This window comes from Somniosus microcephalus, chromosome 9 (genome assembly GCF_052327205.1).
Source record: "Somniosus microcephalus isolate GS21.2 chromosome 9, FLI_Smic_1.0, whole genome shotgun sequence".
NCBI classification, from domain to species: Eukaryota; Metazoa; Chordata; class Chondrichthyes; order Squaliformes; family Somniosidae; genus Somniosus; species Somniosus microcephalus.
Window position 1 is genome coordinate 73,127,602 of NC_140995.1, and position 18,882 is coordinate 73,146,483.

General features: G+C 62.3%; 1 protein-coding gene across 2 annotated transcripts in view; it reads right to left on the bottom strand.

Annotated features, from left to right (window-relative positions):
• ppil4 (peptidylprolyl isomerase (cyclophilin)-like 4) overlaps positions 1-18,882 on the bottom strand; it is a 95,697-nt gene that overhangs the window by 36,493 nt on the left and 40,322 nt on the right. For both annotated transcript variants that reach the window (XM_085996771.1, XM_085996770.1), the window contains exons 6-7: positions 18,093-18,217; positions 16,887-16,953 (exon numbers count right to left, since the gene is read on the bottom strand). In XM_085996771.1, the coding sequence (XP_085852897.1) occupies positions 16,887-16,953; positions 18,093-18,217 (192 nt within the window). The remainder of the gene's footprint in view (positions 1-16,886; positions 16,954-18,092; positions 18,218-18,882) is intronic.

Here is an 18,882-nt window from a genome sequence, read left to right on the forward strand (position 1 = left end):
GTCAGCTTGGTGAGGTCAGAGTTTGTAGGTCAGCACGGTGAGGTCAGAGTTTGGAGGTCAGAGGGTCAGCACGGTGAGGTCAGAGAGTCAGCACGGTGCGGTCAGTGGGTCAGCACAGTGAGGTCCGAGTTTGTAGGTCAGCACGGTGAGGTCAGAGAGTCAGCATGGTGAGGTCAGTGGGTCAGCACGGTGAGGTCAGAGTTTGTAAGTCAGCGCGGTGAGGTCAGAGTTTGTAGGTCAGCGCGGTGAGGTCAGAGGGTCAGCACGGTGAGGTCAGCGGGTCAGCACGGTGAGGTCAGAGGGTCAGCACGGGGCGGTCAGAGGGTCAGCACGGGGCGGTCAGAGGGTCAGCACGGGGCGGTCAGAGGGTCAGCACGGGGCGGTCAGAGGGTCAGCACGGGGCGGTCAGAGGGTCAGCACGGGGCGGTCAGAGGGTCAGCACGGGGCGGTCAGAGGGTCAGCACGGGGCGGTCAGAGGGTCAGCACGGGGCGGTCAGAGGGTCAGCACGGGGCGGTCAGAGGGTCAGCACACGGGCGGTCAGAGGGTCAGCACGGGGCGGTCAGAGGGTCAGCACGGGGCGGTCAGAGGGTCAGCACGGGGCGGTCAGAGGGTCAGCACGGGGCGGTCAGAGGGTCAGCACGGGGCGGTCAGAGGGTCAGCACGGGGCGGTCAGAGGGTCAGCACGGGGCGGTCAGAGGGTCAGCACGGGGCGGTCAGAGGGTCAGCACGGGGCGGTCAGAGGGTCAGCACGGGGCGGTCAGAGGGTCAGCACGGGGCGGTCAGAGGGTCAGCACGGGGCGGTCAGAGGGTCAGCACGGGGCGGTCAGAGGGTCAGCACGGGGCGGTCAGAGGGTCAGCACGGGGCGGTCAGAGGGTCAGCACGGGGCGGTCAGAGGGTCAGCACGGGGCGGTCAGAGGGTCAGCACGGGGCGGTCAGAGGGTCAGCACGGGGCGGTCAGAGGGTCAGCACGGGGCGGTCAGAGGGTCAGCACGGGGCGGTCAGAGGGTCAGCACGGGGCGGTCAGAGGGTCAGCACGGGGCGGTCAGAGGGTCAGCACGGGGCGGTCAGAGGGTCAGCACGGGGCGGTCAGAGGGTCAGCACGGGGCGGTCAGAGGGTCAGCACGGGGCGGTCAGAGGGTCAGCACGGGGCGGTCAGAGGGTCAGCACGGGGCGGTCAGAGGGTCAGCACGGGGCGGTCAGAGGGTCAGCACGGGGCGGTCAGAGGGTCAGCACGGGGCGGTCAGAGGGTCAGCACGGGGCGGTCAGAGGGTCAGCACGGGGCGGTCAGAGGGTCAGCACGGGGCGGTCAGAGGGTCAGCACGGGGCGGTCAGAGGGTCAGCACGGGGCGGTCAGAGGGTCAGCACGGGGCGGTCAGAGGGTCAGCACGGGGCGGTCAGAGGGTCAGCACGGGGCGGTCAGAGGGTCAGCACGGGGCGGTCAGAGGGTCAGCACCGTGAGGGCAGTGGGTCAGCACCGTGAGGGCAGGGGGTCAGCACGGTGAGGTCAGAGGGTCAGCACCGTGAGGTCAGAGGGTCAGCACCGTGAGGTCAGAGGGTCAGCACCGTGAGGTCAGAGGGTCAGCACCGTGAGGTCAGTGGGTCAGCACCGTGAGCTCAGTGGGTCAGCACGATGAGGTCAGAGTTTGTAGGTCAGCACGGTGAGGTCAGAGTTTGTAGGTCAGCACGGTGAGGTCAGAGGGTCAGCGCGGTGAGGTCAGAGGGACATGGTGAGGTCAGAGGGTCAGCACGGTGAGGTCAGAGTTCGTCGGACAGCACAGTAAGGTCAGAGAGTCAGCGTGGTGAGGTCATAGTTTGGGTCAGCACGGTGAGGTCAGAGGGTCAGCACGGTGAGGTCAGAGTTTGTAGGTCAGCACGCGGCGGTCAGAGGGTCAGCGCGGGGCGGTCAGAGGGTCAGCGCGGGGCGGTCAGAGGGTCAGCGCGGGGCGGTCAGAGGGTCAGCGCGGGGCGGTCAGAGGGTCAGCGCGGGGCGGTCAGAGGGTCAGCGCGGGGCGGTCAGAGGGTCAGCACCGTGAGGGCAGGGGGTCAGCACCGTGAGGTCAGGGGGTCAGCACCGTGAGGTCAGAGGGTCAGCACCGTGAGGTCAGAGGGTCAGCACCGTGAGGTCAGAGGGTCAGCACCGTGAGGTCAGAGGGTCAGCACCGTGAGGTCAGAGGGTCAGCACCGTGAGGTCAGAGCTTGTAGGTCAGCACGGTGAGGTCAGAGGGTCAGCACGGTGAGGTCAGTGCTTGTAGGTCAGCGCGGGGCGGTCAGCGCGGACAGAGGGTCAGCGCGGGGCGGTCAGAGGGTCAGCGCGGGGCGGTCAGAGGGTCAGCGCGGGGCGGTCAGAGGGTCAGCGCGGGGCGGTCAGAGGGTCAGCGCGGGGCGGTCAGAGGGTCAGCGCGGGGCGGTCAGAGGGTCAGCGCGGGGCGGTCAGAGGGTCAGCGCGGGGCGGTCAGAGGGTCAGCGCGGGGCGGTCAGAGGGTCAGCGCGGGGCGGTCAGAGGGTCAGCGCGGGGCGGTCAGAGGGTCAGCGGCGGGGCGGTCAGAGGGTCAGCGCGGGGCGGTCAGAGGGTCAGCGCGGGGCGGTCAGGGGGGTCAGCACCGTGAGGGCAGGGGGTCAGCACCGTGAGGTCAGGGGGTCAGCACCGTGAGGTCAGAGGGTCAGCACCGTGAGGTCAGAGGGTCAGCACCGTGAGGTCAGAGGGTCAGCACCGTGAGGTCAGTGGGTCAGCACCGTGAGCTCAGTGGGTCAGCACGATGAGGTCAGAGTTTGTAGGTCAGCACGGTGAGGTCAGAGTTTGTAGGTCAGCACGGTGAGGTCAGAGGGTCAGCGCGGTGAGGTCAGAGGGACATGGTGAGGTCAGAGGGTCAGCACGGTGAGGTCAGAGTTCGTCGGACAGCACAGTAAGGTCAGAGAGTCAGCGTGGTGAGGTCATAGTTTGGGTCAGCACGGTGAGGTCAGAGGGTCAGCACGGGGCGGTCAGAGGGTCAGCACGGTGAGGTCAGAGTTCGTCGGACAGCACAGTAAGGTCAGAGAGTCAGCGTGGTGAGGTCATAGTTTGGGTCAGCACGGTGAGGTCAGAGTTTGTAGGTCAGCGCGGGGCGGTCAGAGGGTCAGCGCGGGGCGGTCAGAGGGTCAGCGCGGGGCGGTCGCGCGGGGCGGTCAGAGGGTCAGCGCGGGGCGGTCAGAGGGTCAGCGCGGGGCGGTCAGAGGGTCAGCGCGGGGCGGTCAGAGGGTCAGCGCGGGGCGGTCAGAGGGTCAGCGCGGGGCGGTCAGAGGGTCAGCGCGGGGCGGTCAGAGGGTCACCGCGGGGCGGTCAGAGGGTCACCGCGGGGCGGTCAGAGGGTCAGCGCGGGGCGGTCAGAGGGTCAGCGCGGGGCGGACAGTGGGTCAGCACCGTGAGGGCAGTGGGTCAGCACCGTGAGGGCAGGGGGTCAGCACCGTGAGGGCAGGGGGTCAGCACCGTGAGGTCAGGGGGTCAGCACCGTGAGGTCAGAGGGTCAGCACCGTGAGGTCAGAGGGTCAGCACCGTGAGGTCAGAGGGTCAGCACCGTGAGGTCAGAGGGTCAGCACCGTGAGGTCAGAGGGTCAGCACCGTGAGGTCAGAGGGTCAGCACCGTGAGGTCAGAGCTTGTAGGTCAGCACGGTGAGGTCAGAGGGTCAGCACGGTGAGGTCAGTGCTTGTAGGTCAGCGCGGGGCGGTCAGCGGGTCAGCGCGGGGCGGTCAGAGGGTCAGCGCGGGGCGGTCAGAGGGTCAGCGCGGGGCGGTCAGAGGGTCAGCGCGGGGCGGTCAGAGGGTCAGCGCGGGGCGGTCAGAGGGTCAGCGCGGGGCGGTCAGAGGGTCAGCGCGGGGCGGTCAGAGGGTCAGCGCGGGGCGGTCAGAGGGTCAGCGCGGGGCGGTCAGAGGGTCAGCGCGGGGCGGTAAGAGGGTCAGCGCGGGGCGGTCAGAGGGTCAGCGCGGGGCGGTCAGAGGGTCAGCGCGGGGCGGTCAGAGGGTCAGCGCGGGGCGGTCAGAGGGTCAGCGCGGGGCGGTCAGAGGGTCAGCGCGGGGGGGTCAGAGGGTCAGCGCGGGGCGGTCAGAGGGTCAGCGCGGGGCGGTCAGAGGTCAGCGCGGGGCGGTCAGAGGGTCAGCGCGGGGCGGTCAGAGGGTCAGCGCGGGGCGGACAGTGGGTCAGCACCGTGAGGTCAGTGGGTCAGCACCGTGAGGGCAGGGGGTCAGCACCGTGAGGGCAGGGGGTCAGCACCGTGAGGGCAGGGGGTCAGCACCGTGAGGGCAGGGGGTCAGCACCGTGAGGGCAGGGGGTCAGCACCGTGAGGGCAGGGGGTCAGCACCGTGAGGGCAGGGGGTCAGCACCGTGAGGGCAGGGGGTCAGCACCGTGAGGGCAGGGGGTCAGCACCGTGAGGGCAGGGGGTCAGCACCGTGAGGGCAGGGGGTCAGCACCGTGAGGGCAGGGGGTCAGCACCGTGAGGGCAGGGGGTCAGCACCGTGAGGTCAGAGGGTCAGCACCGTGAGGTCAGAGGGTCAGCACCGTGAGGTCAGAGGGTCAGCACCGTGAGGTCAGAGGGTCAGCACCGTGAGGTCAGAGGGTCAGCACGGTGAGGTCAGAGGGTCAGCACGGTGAGGTCAGAGCTTGTAGGTCAGCACGGTGAGGTCAGAGGGTCAGCATGGTGAGGTCAGTGTTTGTAGGTCAGCGCGGGGCGGTCAGAGGGTCAGCGCGGGGCGGTCAGAGGGTCAGCGCGGGGCGGTCAGAGGGTCAGCGCGGGGCGGTCAGAGGGTCAGCGCGATGAGGTCAGAGTTTGTAGGTCAGCACGGTGAGGTCAGTGTTTGTATGTCAGCACGGTGAGGTCAGTAGGTCAGCTTGGTGAGGTCAGAGTTTGTAGGTCAGCACGGTGAGGTTAGAGTTTGGAGGTCAGAGGGTCAGCACGGTGAGGTCAGAGAGTCAGCACGGTGCGGTCAGTGGGTCAGCACAGTGAGGTCCGAGTTTGTAGGTCAGCACGGTGAGGTCAGAGAGTCAGCACGGTGAGGTCAGCGGGTCAGCACGGGGCGGTCAGAGGGTCAGCACGGGGCGGTCAGAGGGTCAGCACGGGGCGGTCAGAGGGTCAGCACGGGGCGGTCAGAGGGTCAGCACGGGGCGGTCAGAGGGTCAGCACGGGGCGGTCAGAGGGTCAGCACGGGGCGGTCAGAGGGTCAGCACGGGGCGGTCAGAGGGTCAGCACGGGGCGGTCAGAGGGTCAGCACGGGGCGGTCAGAGGGTCAGCACGGGGCGGTCAGAGGGTCAGCACGGGGCGGTCAGAGGGTCAGCACGGGGCGGTCAGAGGGTCAGCACGGGGCGGTCAGAGGGTCAGCACGGGGCGGTCAGAGGGTCAGCACGGGGCGGTCAGAGGGTCAGCACGGGGCGGTCAGAGGGTCAGCACGGGGCGGTCAGAGGGTCAGCACGGGGCGGTCAGAGGGTCAGCACGGGGCGGTCAGAGGGTCAGCACGGGGCGGTCAGAGGGTCAGCACGGGGCGGTCAGAGGGTCAGCACGGGGCGGTCAGAGGGTCAGCACGGGGCGGTCAGAGGGTCAGCACGGGGCGGTCAGAGGGTCAGCACGGGGCGGTCAGAGGGTCAGCACGGGGCGGTCAGAGGGTCAGCACGGGGCGGTCAGAGGGTCAGCACGGGGCGGTCAGAGGGTCAGCACGGGGCGGTCAGAGGATCAGCACGGGGCGGTCAGAGGGTCAGCACGGGGCGGTCAGAGGGTCAGCACGGGGCGGTCAGAGGGTCAGCACCGTGAGGGCAGTGGGTCAGCACCGTGAGGGCAGGGGGTCAGCACGGTGAGGTCAGAGGGTCAGCACCGTGAGGTCAGAGGGTCAGCACCGTGAGGTCAGAGGGTCAGCACCGTGAGGTCAGAGGGTCAGCACCGTGAGGTCAGTGGGTCAGCACCGTGAGCTCAGTGGGTCAGCACGATGAGGTCAGAGTTTGTAGGTCAGCACGGTGAGGTCAGAGTTTGTAGGTCAGCACGGTGAGGTCAGAGGGTCAGCGCGGTGAGGTCAGAGGGACATGGTGAGGTCAGAGGGTCAGCACGGTGAGGTCAGAGGGTCAGCACGGTGAGGTCAGAGTTCGTCGGACAGCACAGTAAGGTCAGAGAGTCAGCGTGGTGAGGTCATAGTTTGGGTCAGCACGGTGAGGTCAGAGGGTCAGCACGGGGCGGTCAGAGGGTCAGCACGGTGAGGTCAGAGTTCGTCGGACAGCACAGTAAGGTCAGAGAGTCAGCGTGGTGAGGTCATAGTTTGGGTCAGCACGGTGAGGTCAGAGTTTGTAGGTCAGCGCGGGGCGGTCAGAGGGTCAGCACGGGGCGGTCAGAGGGTCAGCACGGGGCGGTCAGAGGGTCAGCACGGGGCGGTCAGAGGGTCAGCACGGGGCGGTCAGAGGGTCAGCACGGGGCGGTCAGAGGGTCAGCACGGGGCGGTCAGAGGGTCAGCACGGGGCGGTCAGAGGGTCAGCACGGGGCGGTCAGAGGGTCAGCACGGGGCGGTCAGAGGGTCAGCACGGGGCGGTCAGAGGGTCAGCACGGGGCGGTCAGAGGGTCAGCACGGGGCGGTCAGAGGGTCAGCACGGGGCGGTCAGAGGGTCAGCACGGGGCGGTCAGAGGGTCAGCACGGGGCGGTCAGAGGGTCAGCACGGGGCGGTCAGAGGGTCAGCACGGGGCGGTCAGAGGGTCAGCACGGGGCGGTCAGAGGGTCAGCACCGTGAGGGCAGTGGGTCAGCACCGTGAGGGCAGGGGGTCAGCACCGTGAGGTCAGAGGGTCAGCACCGTGAGGTCAGAGGGTCAGCACCGTGAGGTCAGAGGGTCAGCACCGTGAGGTCAGTGGGTCAGCACCGTGAGCTCAGTGGGTCAGCACGATGAGGTCAGAGTTTGTAGGTCAGCACGGTGAGGTCAGAGGGTCAGCGCGGTGAGGTCAGAGGGACATGGTGAGGTCAGAGGGTCAGCACGGTGAGGTCAGAGGGTCAGCACGGTGAGGTCAGAGTTCGTCGGACAGCACAGTAAGGTCAGAGAGTCAGCGTGGTGAGGTCATAGTTTGGGTCAGCACAGTGAGGTCAGAGGGTCAGCAGGGTGAGGTCAGAGGGTCAGCACGGTGAGGTCAGAGTTCGTCGGACAGCACAGTAAGGTCAGAGAGTCAGCGTGGTGAGGTCATAGTTTGGGTCAGCACGGTGAGGTCAGAGTTTGTAGGTCAGCACGGTGAGGTCAGAGGGTCAGCGCGGTGAGGTCAGTGGGTCAGCGCGGTGAGGTCAGAGGGTCAGCGCGGGGCGGTCAGAGGGTCAGCGCGGGGCGGTCAGAGGGTCAGCGCGGGGCGGTCAGAGGGTCAGCGCGGGGCGGTCAGAGGGTCAGCGCGGGGCGGTCAGAGGGTCAGCGCGGGGCGGTCAGAGGGTCAGCGCGGGGCGGTCAGAGGGTCAGCGCGGGGCGGTCAGAGGGTCAGCGCGGGGCGGTCAGAGGGTCAGCGCGGGGCGGTCAGAGGGTCAGCGCGGGGCGGTCAGAGGGTCAGCGCGGGGCGGTCAGAGGGTCAGCGCGGGGCGGTCAGAGGGTCAGCGCGGGGCGGTCAGAGGGTCAGCGCGGGGCGGTCAGAGGGTCAGCGCGGGGCGGTCAGAGGGTCAGCGCGGGGCGGTCAGAGGGTCAGCGCGGGGCGGTCAGAGGGTCAGCGCGGGGCGGTCAGAGGGTCAGTGCGGGGCGGTCAGAGGGTCAGCGCGGGGCGGTCAGAGGGTCAGCGCGGGGCGGTCAGAGGGTCAGCGCGGGGCGGTCAGAGGGTCAGCGCGGGGCGGACAGTGGGTCAGCACCGTGAGGGCAGTGGGTCAGCACCGTGAGGGCAGGGGGTCAGCACCGTGAGGGCAGGGGGTCAGCACCGTGAGGGCAGGGGGTCAGCACCGTGAGGTCAGGGGGTCAGCACCGTGAGGTCAGGGGGTCAGCACCGTGAGGTCAGGGGGTCAGCACCGTGAGGTCAGGGGGTCAGCACCGTGAGGCCAGAGGGTCAGCACCGTGAGGCCAGAGGGTCAGCACCGTGAGGTCAGAGGGTCAGCACCGTGAGGTCAGAGGGTCAGCACCGTGAGGTCAGAGGGTCAGCACCGTGAGGTCAGAGGGTCAGCACCGTGAGGTCAGAGCTTGTAGGTCAGCACGGTGAGGTCAGAGGGTCAGCACGGTGAGGTCAGTGTTTGTAGGTCAGCGCGGGGCGGTCAGCGGGTCAGCGTGGGGCGGTCAGCGGGTCAGCACGGTCAGAGGGTCAGCGCGGGGCGGTCAGAGGGTCAGCGCAGGCGGTCAGTGTGTCAGCGCGATGAGGTCAGAGTTTGTAGGTCAGCACCGTGAGGTCAGAGGGTCAGCACCGTGAGGTCAGAGGGTCAGCACCGTGAGGTCAGAGGGTCAGCACCGTGAGGTCAGAGGGTCAGCACCGTGAGGTCAGAGGGTCAGCACCGTGAGGTCAGAGGGTCAGCACCGTGAGGTCAGAGGGTCAGCACCGTGAGGTCAGAGGGTCAGCACCGTCAGGTCAGAGGGTCAGCACCGTCAGGTCAGAGGGTCAGCACCGTCAGGTCAGAGGGTCAGCACCGTGAGGTCAGAGGGTCAGCACGGTGAGGTCAGAGCTTGTAGGTCAGCACGGTGAGGTCAGAGGGTCAGCACGGTGAGGTCAGTGTTTGTAGGTCAGCGCGGGGCGGTCAGCGGGTCAGCGCGGGGCGGTCAGAGGGTCAGCGCGGGGCGGTCAGAGGGTCAGTGCGGGGCGGTCAGTGTGTCAGCGCGATGAGGTCAGAGTTTGTAGGTCAGCACGGTGAGGTCAGTGTTTGTATGTCAGCACGGTGAGGTCAGCACGGTGAGGTCAGTAGGTCAGCTTGGTGAGGTCAGAGTTTGTAGGTCAGCACGGTGAGGTCAGAGTTTGGAGGTCAGAGGGTCAGCACGGTGAGGTCAGAGAGTCAGCACGGTGCGGTCAGTGGGTCAGCACAGTGAGGTCAGAGTTTGTAGGTCAGCACGGTGAGGTCAGAGAGTCAGCATGGTGAGGTCAGTGGGTCAGCACGGTGAGGTCAGAGTTTGTAAGTCAGCGCGGTGAGGTCAGAGTTTGTAGGTCAGCGCGGTGAGGTCAGAGGGTCAGCACGGGGCGGTCAGAGGGTCAGCACGGGGCGGTCAGAGGGTCAGCACGGGGCGGTCAGAGGGTCAGCACGGGGCGATCAGAGGGTCAGCACGGGGCGGTCAGAGGGTCAGCACGGGGCGGTCAGAGGGTCAGCACGGGGCGGACAGTGGGTCAGCACGGGGCGGACAGTGGGTCAGCACCGTGAGGGCAGTGGGTCAGCACCGTGAGGGCAGGGGGTCAGCACCGTGAGGGCAGGTGGTCAGCACCGTGAGGGCAGGGGGTCAGCACCGTGAGGTCAGAGGGTCAGCACCGTGAGGTCAGAGGGTCAGCACCGTGAGGTCAGAGGGTCAGCACCGTGAGGTCAGTGGGTCAGCACCGTGAGCTCAGTGGGTCAGCACGATGAGGTCAGAGTTTGTAGGTCAGCACGGTGAGGTCAGAGTTTGTAGGTCAGCACGGTGAGGTCAGAGGGTCAGCGCGGTGAGGTCAGAGGGACATGGTGAGGTCAGAGGTTCAGCACGGTGAGGTCAGCGGGTCAGCACGGTGAGGTCAGAGTTCGTCGGACAGCACGGTGAGGTCAGAGGGTCAGCGCGGTGAGGTCAGTGGGTCAGCGCGGGGCGGTCAGAGGGTCAGCGCGGGGCGGTCAGAGGGTCAGCGCGGGGCGGTCAGAGGGTCAGCGCGGGGCGGTCAGAGGGTCAGCGCGGGGCGGTCAGAGGGTCAGCGCGGGGCGGTCAGAGGGTCAGCGCGGGGCGGTCAGAGGGTCAGCGCGGGGCGGTCAGAGGGTCAGCGCGGGGCGGTCAGAGGGTCAGCGCGGGGCGGTCAGAGGGTCAGCGCGGGGCGGTCAGAGGGTCAGCGCGGGGCGGTCAGCGGGTCAGCGCGGGGCGGTCAGCGGGTCAGCGCGGGGCGGTCAGAGGGTCAGCGCAGGCGGTCAGTGTGTCAGCGCGATGAGGTCAGAGTTTGTAGGTCAGCACCGTGAGGTCAGAGGGTCAGCACCGTGAGGTCAGAGGGTCAGCACCGTGAGGTCAGAGGGTCAGCACCGTGAGGTCAGAGGGTCAGCACCGTCAGGTCAGAGGGTCAGCACCGTCAGGTCAGAGGGTCAGCACCGTCAGGTCAGAGGGTCAGCACCGTCAGGTCAGAGGGTCAGCACCGTCAGGTCAGAGGGTCAGCACCGTCAGGTCAGAGGGTCAGCACCGTCAGGTCAGAGGGTCAGCACGGTGAGGTCAGAGCTTGTAGGTCAGCACGGTGAGGTCAGAGGGTCAGCACGGTGAGGTCAGTGTTTGTAGGTCAGCGCGGGGCGGTCAGCGGGTCAGCGCGGGGCGGTCAGAGGGTCAGCGCGGGGCGGTCAGAGGGTCAGCGCGGGGCGGTCAGAGGGTCAGTGCGGGGCGGTCAGTGGGTCAGTGCGGGGCGGTCAGTGTGTCAGCGCGATGAGGTCAGAGTTTGTAGGTCAGCACGGTGAGGTCAGTGTTTGTATGTCAGCACGGTGAGGTCAGCACGGTGAGGTCAGTAGGTCAGCTTGGTGAGGTCAGAGTTTGTAGGTCAGCACGGTGAGGTCAGAGTTTGGAGGTCAGAGGGTCAGCACGGTGAGGTCAGAGAGTCAGCACGGTGCGGTCAGTGGGTCAGCACAGTGTGGTCAGAGTTTGTAGGTCAGCACGGTGAGGTCAGAGAGTCAGCATGGTGAGGTCAGTGGGTCAGCACGGTGAGGTCAGAGTTTGTAAGTCAGCGCGGTGAGGTCAGAGTTTGTAGGTCAGCGCGGTGAGGTCAGAGGGTCAGCACGGGGCGGTCAGAGGGTCAGCACGGGGCGGTCAGAGGGTCAGCACGGGGCGGTCAGAGGGTCAGCACGGGGCGGTCAGAGGGTCAGCACGGGGCGGTCAGAGGGTCAGCACGGGGCGGTCAGAGGGTCAGCACGGGGCGGTCAGAGGGTCAGCACGGGGCGGTCAGAGGGTCAGCACGGGGCGGACAGTGGGTCAGCACGGGGCGGACAGTGGGTCAGCACCGTGAGGGCAGTGGGTCAGCACCGCGAGGGCAGGGGGTCAGCACCGCGAGGGCAGGGGGTCAGCACCGTGAGGGCAGGGGGTCAGCACCGTGAGGGCAGGTGGTCAGCACCGTGAGGGCAGGTGGTCAGCACCGTGAGGGCAGGGGGTCAGCACCGTGAGGTCAGAGGGTCAGCACCGTGAGGTCAGAGGGTCAGCACCGTGAGGTCAGAGGGTCAGCACCGTGAGGTCAGTGGGTCAGCACCGTGAGCTCAGTGGGTCAGCACGATGAGGTCAGAGTTTGTAGGTCAGCACGGTGAGGTCAGAGTTTGTAGGTCAGCACGGTGAGGTCAGAGGGTCAGCGCAGTGAGGTCAGAGGGACATGGTGAGGTCAGAGGTTCAGCACGGTGAGGTCAGCGGGTCAGCACGGTGAGGTCAGAGTTCGTCGGACAGCACGGTGAGGTCAGAGGGTCAGCACGGTGAGGTCAGTGGGTCAGCACGGTGAGGTCAGTTGGTCAGCACGGTGAGGTCAGAGGGTCAGCACGGTGAGGTCAGAGGGTCAGCACGGTGAGGTCAGAGAGTCAGCGTGGTGAGGTCATAGTTTGGGTCAGCACGGTGAGGTCAGAGGGTCAGCACGGTGAGGTCAGAGGGTCAGCACGGTGAGGTCAGAGTTTGTAGGTCAGCACGGTGAGGTCAGAGGGTCAGCACGGTGAGGTCAGTGGGTCAGCACGGTGAGGTCAGTTGGTCAGCACGGTGAGGTCAGAGGGTCAGCACGGTGAGGTCAGAGGGTCAGCACGGGGCGGTCAGAGGGTCAGCACGGGGCGGTCAGAGGGTCAGCACGGGGCGGTCAGAGGGTCAGCACGGGGCGGTCAGAGGGTCAGCACGGGGCGGTCAGAGGGTCAGCACGGGGCGGTCAGAGGGTCAGCACGGGGCGGTCAGAGGGTCAGCACGGGGCGGACAGTGGGTCAGCACGGGGCGGACAGTGGGTCAGCACCGTGAGGGCAGTGGGTCAGCACCGTGAGGGCAGGGGGTCAGCACCGTGAGGGCAGGGGGTCAGCACCGTGAGGGCAGGGGGTCAGCACCGTGAGGGCAGGTGGTCAGCACCGTGAGGGCAGGTGGTCAGCACCGTGAGGGCAGGGGGTCAGCACCGTGAGGTCAGAGGGTCAGCACCGTGAGGTCAGAGGGTCAGCACCGTGAGGTCAGAGGGTCAGCACCGTGAGGTCAGTGGGTCAGCACCGTGAGCTCAGTGGGTCAGCACGATGAGGTCAGAGTTTGTAGGTCAGCACGGTGAGGTCAGAGTTTGTAGGTCAGCACGGTGAGGTCAGAGGGTCAGCGCGGTGAGGTCAGAGGGACATGGTGAGGTCAGAGGTTCAGCACGGTGAGGTCAGCGGGTCAGCACGGTGAGGTCAGAGTTCGTCGGACAGCACGGTGAGGTCAGAGGGTCAGCACGGTGAGGTCAGTGGGTCAGCACGGTGAGGTCAGTTGGTCAGCACGGTGAGGTCAGAGGGTCAGCACGGTGAGGTCAGAGGGTCAGCACGGTGAGGTCAGAGAGTCAGCGTGGTGAGGTCATAGTTTGGGTCAGCACGGTGAGGTCAGAGGGTCAGCACGGTGAGGTCAGAGGGTCAGCACGGTGAGGTCAGAGTTTGTAGGTCAGCACGGTGAGGTCAGAGGGTCAGCACGGTGAGGTCAGTGGGTCAGCACGGTGAGGTCAGTTGGTCAGCACGGTGAGGTCAGAGGGTCAGCACGGTGAGGTCAGAGGGTCAGCACGGCGAGGACAGAGGGTCAGCAAGGCGGGGTCAGCGGGTCAGCACGGCGGGGTCAGCGGGTCAGCACGGCGGGGTCAGCGGGTCAGCATGGTGAGGTCAGTGTTTCTAGGTCAGCAGAGTGAGGTCAGAGGGTCAGCGCGGGGCGGTCAGAGGGTCAGCGCGGGGCGGTCAGAGGGTCAGCGCGGGGCGGTCAGAGGGTCAGCGCGGGGCGGTCAGAGGGTCAGCGCGGGGCGGTCAGAGGGTCAGCGCGGGGCGGTCAGAGGGTCAGCGCGGGGCGGTCAGAGGGTCAGCGCGGGGCGGTCAGAGGGTCAGCGCGGGGCGGTCAGAGGGTCAGCGCGGGGCGGTCAGAGGGTCAGCGCGGGGCGGTCAGAGGGTCAGCGCGGGGCGGTCAGAGGGTCAGCGCGGGGCGGTCAGAGGGTCAGCGCGGGGCGGTCAGAGGGTCAGCGCGGGGCGGTCAGAGGGTCAGCGCGGGGCGGTCAGAGGGTCAGCGCGGGGCGGTCAGAGGGTCAGCGCGGGGCGGTCAGAGGGTCAGCGCGGGGCGGTCAGAGGGTCAGCGCGGGGCGGTCAGAGGGTCAGCGCGGGGCGGTCAGAGGGTCAGCGCGGGGCGGTCAGAGGGTCAGCGCGGGGCGGTCAGAGGGTCAGCGCGGGGCGGTCAGAGGGTCAGCGCGGGGCGGTCAGAGGGTCAGCGCGGGGCGGTCAGAGGGTCAGCGCGGGGCGGTCAGAGGGTCAGCGCGGGGCGGTCAGAGGGTCAGCGCGGGGCGGTCAGAGGGTCAGCGCGGGGCGGTCAGAGGGTCAGCGCGGGGCGGTCAGAGGGTCAGCGCGGGGCGGTCAGAGGGTCAGCGCGGGGCGGTCAGAGGGTCAGCGCGGGGCGGTCAGAGGGTCAGCGCGGGGCGGTCAGAGGGTCAGCGCGGGGCGGTCAGAGGGTCAGCGCGGGGCGGTCAGAGGGTCAGCACCGTGAGGTCAGGGGGTCAGCACCGTGAGGTCAGAGGGTCAGCACCGTGAGGTCAGAGGGTCAGCACCGTGAGGTCAGAGGGTCATCACCGTGAGGTCAGAGGGTCATCACCGTGAGGTCAGAGTTTGTAGGTCAGCACCGTGAGGTCAGAGTTTGTAGGTCAGCACGGTGAGGTCAGAGGGTCAGCGCGGTGAGGTCAGAGGGGCAGCACGGTGAGGTCAGGGTTTGTAGGTCCGCACGGCGCGGTCAGAGTTTGTAGGTCAGCACGGTGAGGTCAGAGGCTCATCACGGTGAGGTCAGTGGGTCAGCACCGTCAGCTCAGTGTGTCAGCACGATGAGGTCAGAGTTTGTAGGTCAGCACGGTGAGGTCAGAGTTTGTAGGTCAGCACGGTGAGGTCAGAGGGTCAGCGCGGTGAGGTCAGAGGGGCAGCACGGTGAGGTCAGGGTTTGTAGGTCCGCACGGCGCGGTCAGAGTTTGTAGGTCAGCACGGTGAGGTCAGAGGCTCATCACGGTGAGGTCAGTGGGTCAGCACCGTCAGCTCAGTGTATCAGCACGATGAGGTCAGAGTTTGTAGGTCAGCACGGTGAGGTCAGAGTTTGTAGGTCAGCACGGTGAGGTCAGAGAGTCAGCATGGTGAGGTCAGTGGGTCAGCACGGTGAGGTCAGAGTTTGTAAGTCAGCACGGTGAGGTCAGAGTTTGTAGGTCAGCACGGTGAGGTCAGAGTTTGTAGGTCAGCACGGTGAGGTCAGAGGGTCAGCGCGGTGAGGTCAGAGGGTCAGCGCGGTGAGGTCAGAGGGTCAGCGCGGTGAGGTCAGAGGGTCAGCGCGGTGAGGTCAGAGGGTCAGCGCGGTGAGGTCAGAGGGTCAGCACGGTGAGGTCAGAGGGTCAGCACGGTGAGGTCACAAGGTCAGCATGACGAGGTCAGGGTTTGTAGGTCCGCACGGCGCGGTCAGAGTTTGTAGGTCAGCACGGTGAGGTCAGAGGCTCATCACGGTGAGGTCAGTGGGTCAGCACCGTCAGCTCAGTGTGTCAGCACGATGAGGTCAGAGTTTGTAGGTCAGCACGGTGAGGTCAGAGAGTCAGCATGGTGAGGTCAGTGGGTCAGCACGGTGAGGTCAGAGTTTGTAAGTCAGCACGGTGAGGTCAGAGTTTATAGGTCAGCACGGTGAGGTCAGAGTTTGTAGGTCAGCACGGTGAGGTCAGAGTTTGTAGGTCAGCACCGTGAGGTCAGAGGGTTAGCACGGTGAGGTCAGAGCGTCAGCACGGTGAGGTCAGAAGGTCAGCACAAGGCAGCTGCGAGTTTTGTGAACGAAACAGCTTTTTTCAAATCGAGAGCTCTTTACCCGGCATCCATAGTAGCAGAGAACCCTCCCTCTGTCTGAGACTGAATGCAGGCTCGGCTCTGTCCCAGGGATAGAGCACTTTCTCTGCCGCTATGGATGCTGCGTAAAGAGGCAGAGGTTGATGATCGAAGGTTGTTTTTGTGACTGGAAGTCTGTGTCCATTGGTGTACCACAGGGATCGGTGCTGGGTCTCTTGCCGTTTGTACTGTACATTAATGATTTAGATATGAATGTAGGAGGTATGATCAGTAAGTTCGCAGATGACACGAAAATTGGTGGAGTGGTAAATAGCGAGGAGCCTCAGGCTACAGGGCGATATAGACGGGTTGGTCAGAAGGGCAGAACAGTTGCAAATGGAATTTAACCCTGAAAAGTGTGAGGTGATGCATTTTGGAAGGACTAACAAGGCAAGGGAATACACAATGAATGGTAGGACCCTAGGAAGGACAGAGGATCAGAGGGACCTTGGTGTGCATGTACATAGATCCCTGAAGACAGCAGTAAGGTGGTTAAAAAGGCATATGGGATACTTGCCTTCATTAGCCGAGGCATAGAATATAAGAGCAGGGAGGTTATGATGGAGCTGTACAAAACGCTAGTTAGGCCACAGCTGTAATACTGTGTGCAGTTCTGGTCGCCACACTATAGGAAGGATGTGATTGCGTTAGAGAGGGTGCAGAGGAGATTCACCAGGATGTTACCTGGGCTGGAGCGCTTCAGCTATGAAGAGAGACTGGACAGGCTGGGATTGTTTTCCTTAGGGCAGAGAAGGCTAGGGGGGACCTGATTGAGGTGTACAAAATTATGAGGGGGATAGATAGGGTAGATAGAAAGGAACTTTTCCCCTTAGTAGAGGGGTCAATAACCAGGGGGCATAGTTTCAAGGTAAGGGGCAGGAGGTTTAGAGGGGATTTGAGGAAAAACTTTTTCACCCAGGGGGTGGTTGGAATCTGGAACTCACTGCCTGAAAGGGTGGTGGAGGCAGGAACCCTCACAACATTCAAGAAGCATTTGGATGAGCACTTGAAATGCCTTAGCCTACAAGGCTACGGACTAAGTGCTGGAAAATGGGATTGGAATAGATAGGGCTTGATGGCCGGCGCAGACACGATGGGCTGAAGGGCCTCTTTCTGTGCTGTTAACTCTATGACTCTAAGAACTCCACATTCAACTGAAATTTTCTACAGCACATGCAATGACTGTTATGCAAGTTACTTGGGACTCTCTAAGTGTCTGTTTTTGGGGCATGTCTGTTTATACAGGTTTCACTGTAATTTTTGTTCACACGAAGACAGAAAGGCAATAGGTGGCTTGGAGATTGTCCCATTGTTTTAAACAAATTCTGATCCACTGGCTATCTCACTTGCTGATGTGTTGACTGGTATTTTAGCACACAAGGCATTTGCTCTAGCATCACATGGTGATTGCCATTGGCTGGATCTGTATTTTGGCACCAATAATCATGAGTGTGTGCCCCGGGAATTTCCTTAGGGGCTCTTCCCGATTGGTCGGTGTAACCTCAGCAAAAGATGGGCAGGAACCCCATGAAGCAGTTTATCCGGGGTTTCTGCTGACCTGCTGAGGTTATAGCGGCTGATAGGGAAATTTCCGACTGCAAGTTTAATCCATGACATAAACTGGGCAAATATAAAATCCCTCTTGTAATAAAATCTAAATATAAGTACTAAAAACAAGCAATGTTGTAAAGTATTCTTAAAGAACTCAATTGAATAGAAACTGCAAAACAGCTAAAAAGTATAATGTCTTACCTTCTCAAATTCAATGAAGGCATAGCAGAGAGATTCTCCAGTTTTCCAGTCTCGAATGATCTCACAGCTGAAGAACAGATATTGATATAATTCACTTCAGTAGCAAACAATGTTCAAATTAAAGACGACAGTTTTACTCCTTATATTTACCACTTTTACCTCACCTGTAAACCTCCATTCACTCTCTCCTGCTGCCATGCATTCCCCAAGGATGGCAAGAGGCCCCCTCACACACAACTTCCCTTCTTATCTGTTTTCCTCAAAGTGGCTTTGTTTGCTTAAAGTAAGCCACGTAAGCAAAAGTAAGCCAAAGTAATACATTGGCTATAAAGCAATTCGGGACATCCTAAGGTCGTGAAATGCGAGTCTTTCTTTTACAAAATGCAACTATTCCATCACACTCTGACTCGTGGCTTGTAGGTTCTGGAGAGGCCTTGGGGAGTCAGGAGGTGAGTCACTTGTCACAGAATACCCAGCCTCTGACTTATTCTAGCAGCCACAATATTTATGTGGCTGTTTCAGTTGAGTTTTCGATCAATGGTAACCACCCCCCGGCCCAGGATGTTGTTGGTGGGGGGATTCAGCAATGGTAATGCCATTGAATGTCGAGGAGGTTAGGCTCTCTCTTTTTGGAGATGGTCATTGCCTGGTACTTCCGCAGCATTAATGTTACTTGCCACATATCAGCCCAAGCCTGGATGTTGGCCAGGTCTTACTGCATGTAGGCACGGGTCAATCTTAAGGACTCCCAGGGCCACTCCCCTACCCTCCCTCCAGCTGTGTACCATTGTGCCCTACCTCTGGGATGATGATGGAGAAGTCTGGAGCATTGGCTATTAGGTATAATTTTCCAAGTGTGACTATGACAGGGTGTTGCTTCACAAGTGGGATAGCTGTCCCAATTTTCGCACCAGTCCCCAGATGTTAACAAGGAGGCCTTTGCAGGATCGACTGGGCTTTGTAGGTCTTTGTTATGTCCTGATTCAATGCCTAGGTCACCGCTGAGTCGTCCATCCAGTTTAATTCTTGTTATTGTTTGTATTGGTTTGGTACAACTGAGTGATTTGCTCGGAAACTTCAGAGGACAGTTATGAGTCAACTGTGATGATCAACATTTTGAGCAACATTTGAGTTAATAACTAGTTGAATGTCATAAAATCATGCAAAAAAGCATCTGCTTACTACAAAAGTAATGGTAAGAAGTACCTTCTGATTGATCCAAATCTTGAAAAAATGACCTCCAAATCTTCATCTGCGGTAACTGGATTGAGTTTACAGACAAACAGCACATTTTCAGGGGGCTTTATTTCTGCATCCGGTAGATCTCCAACCTATAAATATTAAGATTGTGGTCTTGTGAGCAGTAATGCTGGAAAAAACAAGTCAACAAGATCTCAATGTATAGTCAAATTTAAATTATTATACCTGTATATGGATAAATCTGACAAGTGTTTCCTCCAAGCCAATATCATTCTCATTTATCTCACCTAGTGAGTTAACATGAATCAGCTTACATAAATTTTTTCATGTAATAAATAGTACAATTCTGTGCATTTCCTATCTCTCCATCTTCCCCTCTTCCTTTAAGACCCCTCTTAAAACTTACTTTTTGACTAAGCTTTTGGTCACCCCCTCCTAATCTTTCCTTCTTTGACCAGCATCCATTTTCCCTTACATGCCTGTGAAGCGCCTTGGTCTATGTTTAAAGGTACTACTAGGTCCCTAGTATGCTAATACGGACATTTTGATTCCTTTCTGATGTTTCCACATGCTGTACATATTTTTCATGTGTCCTTTGATGAATGTTACGCACAAAGCGCCACCTACAGGTAGAAGATCTTTGCATTTGTTGAGACCACTCACCGTGTTTAATATATAACAGATATATATGATGTATATTATTATAGATACATGAATCGAGTGTGTGTTTGTCACACATGCAAACAGCCTACCACACAAAAAAATCCTGACTGGCTCCTGGTTCTTTCAGCCTATC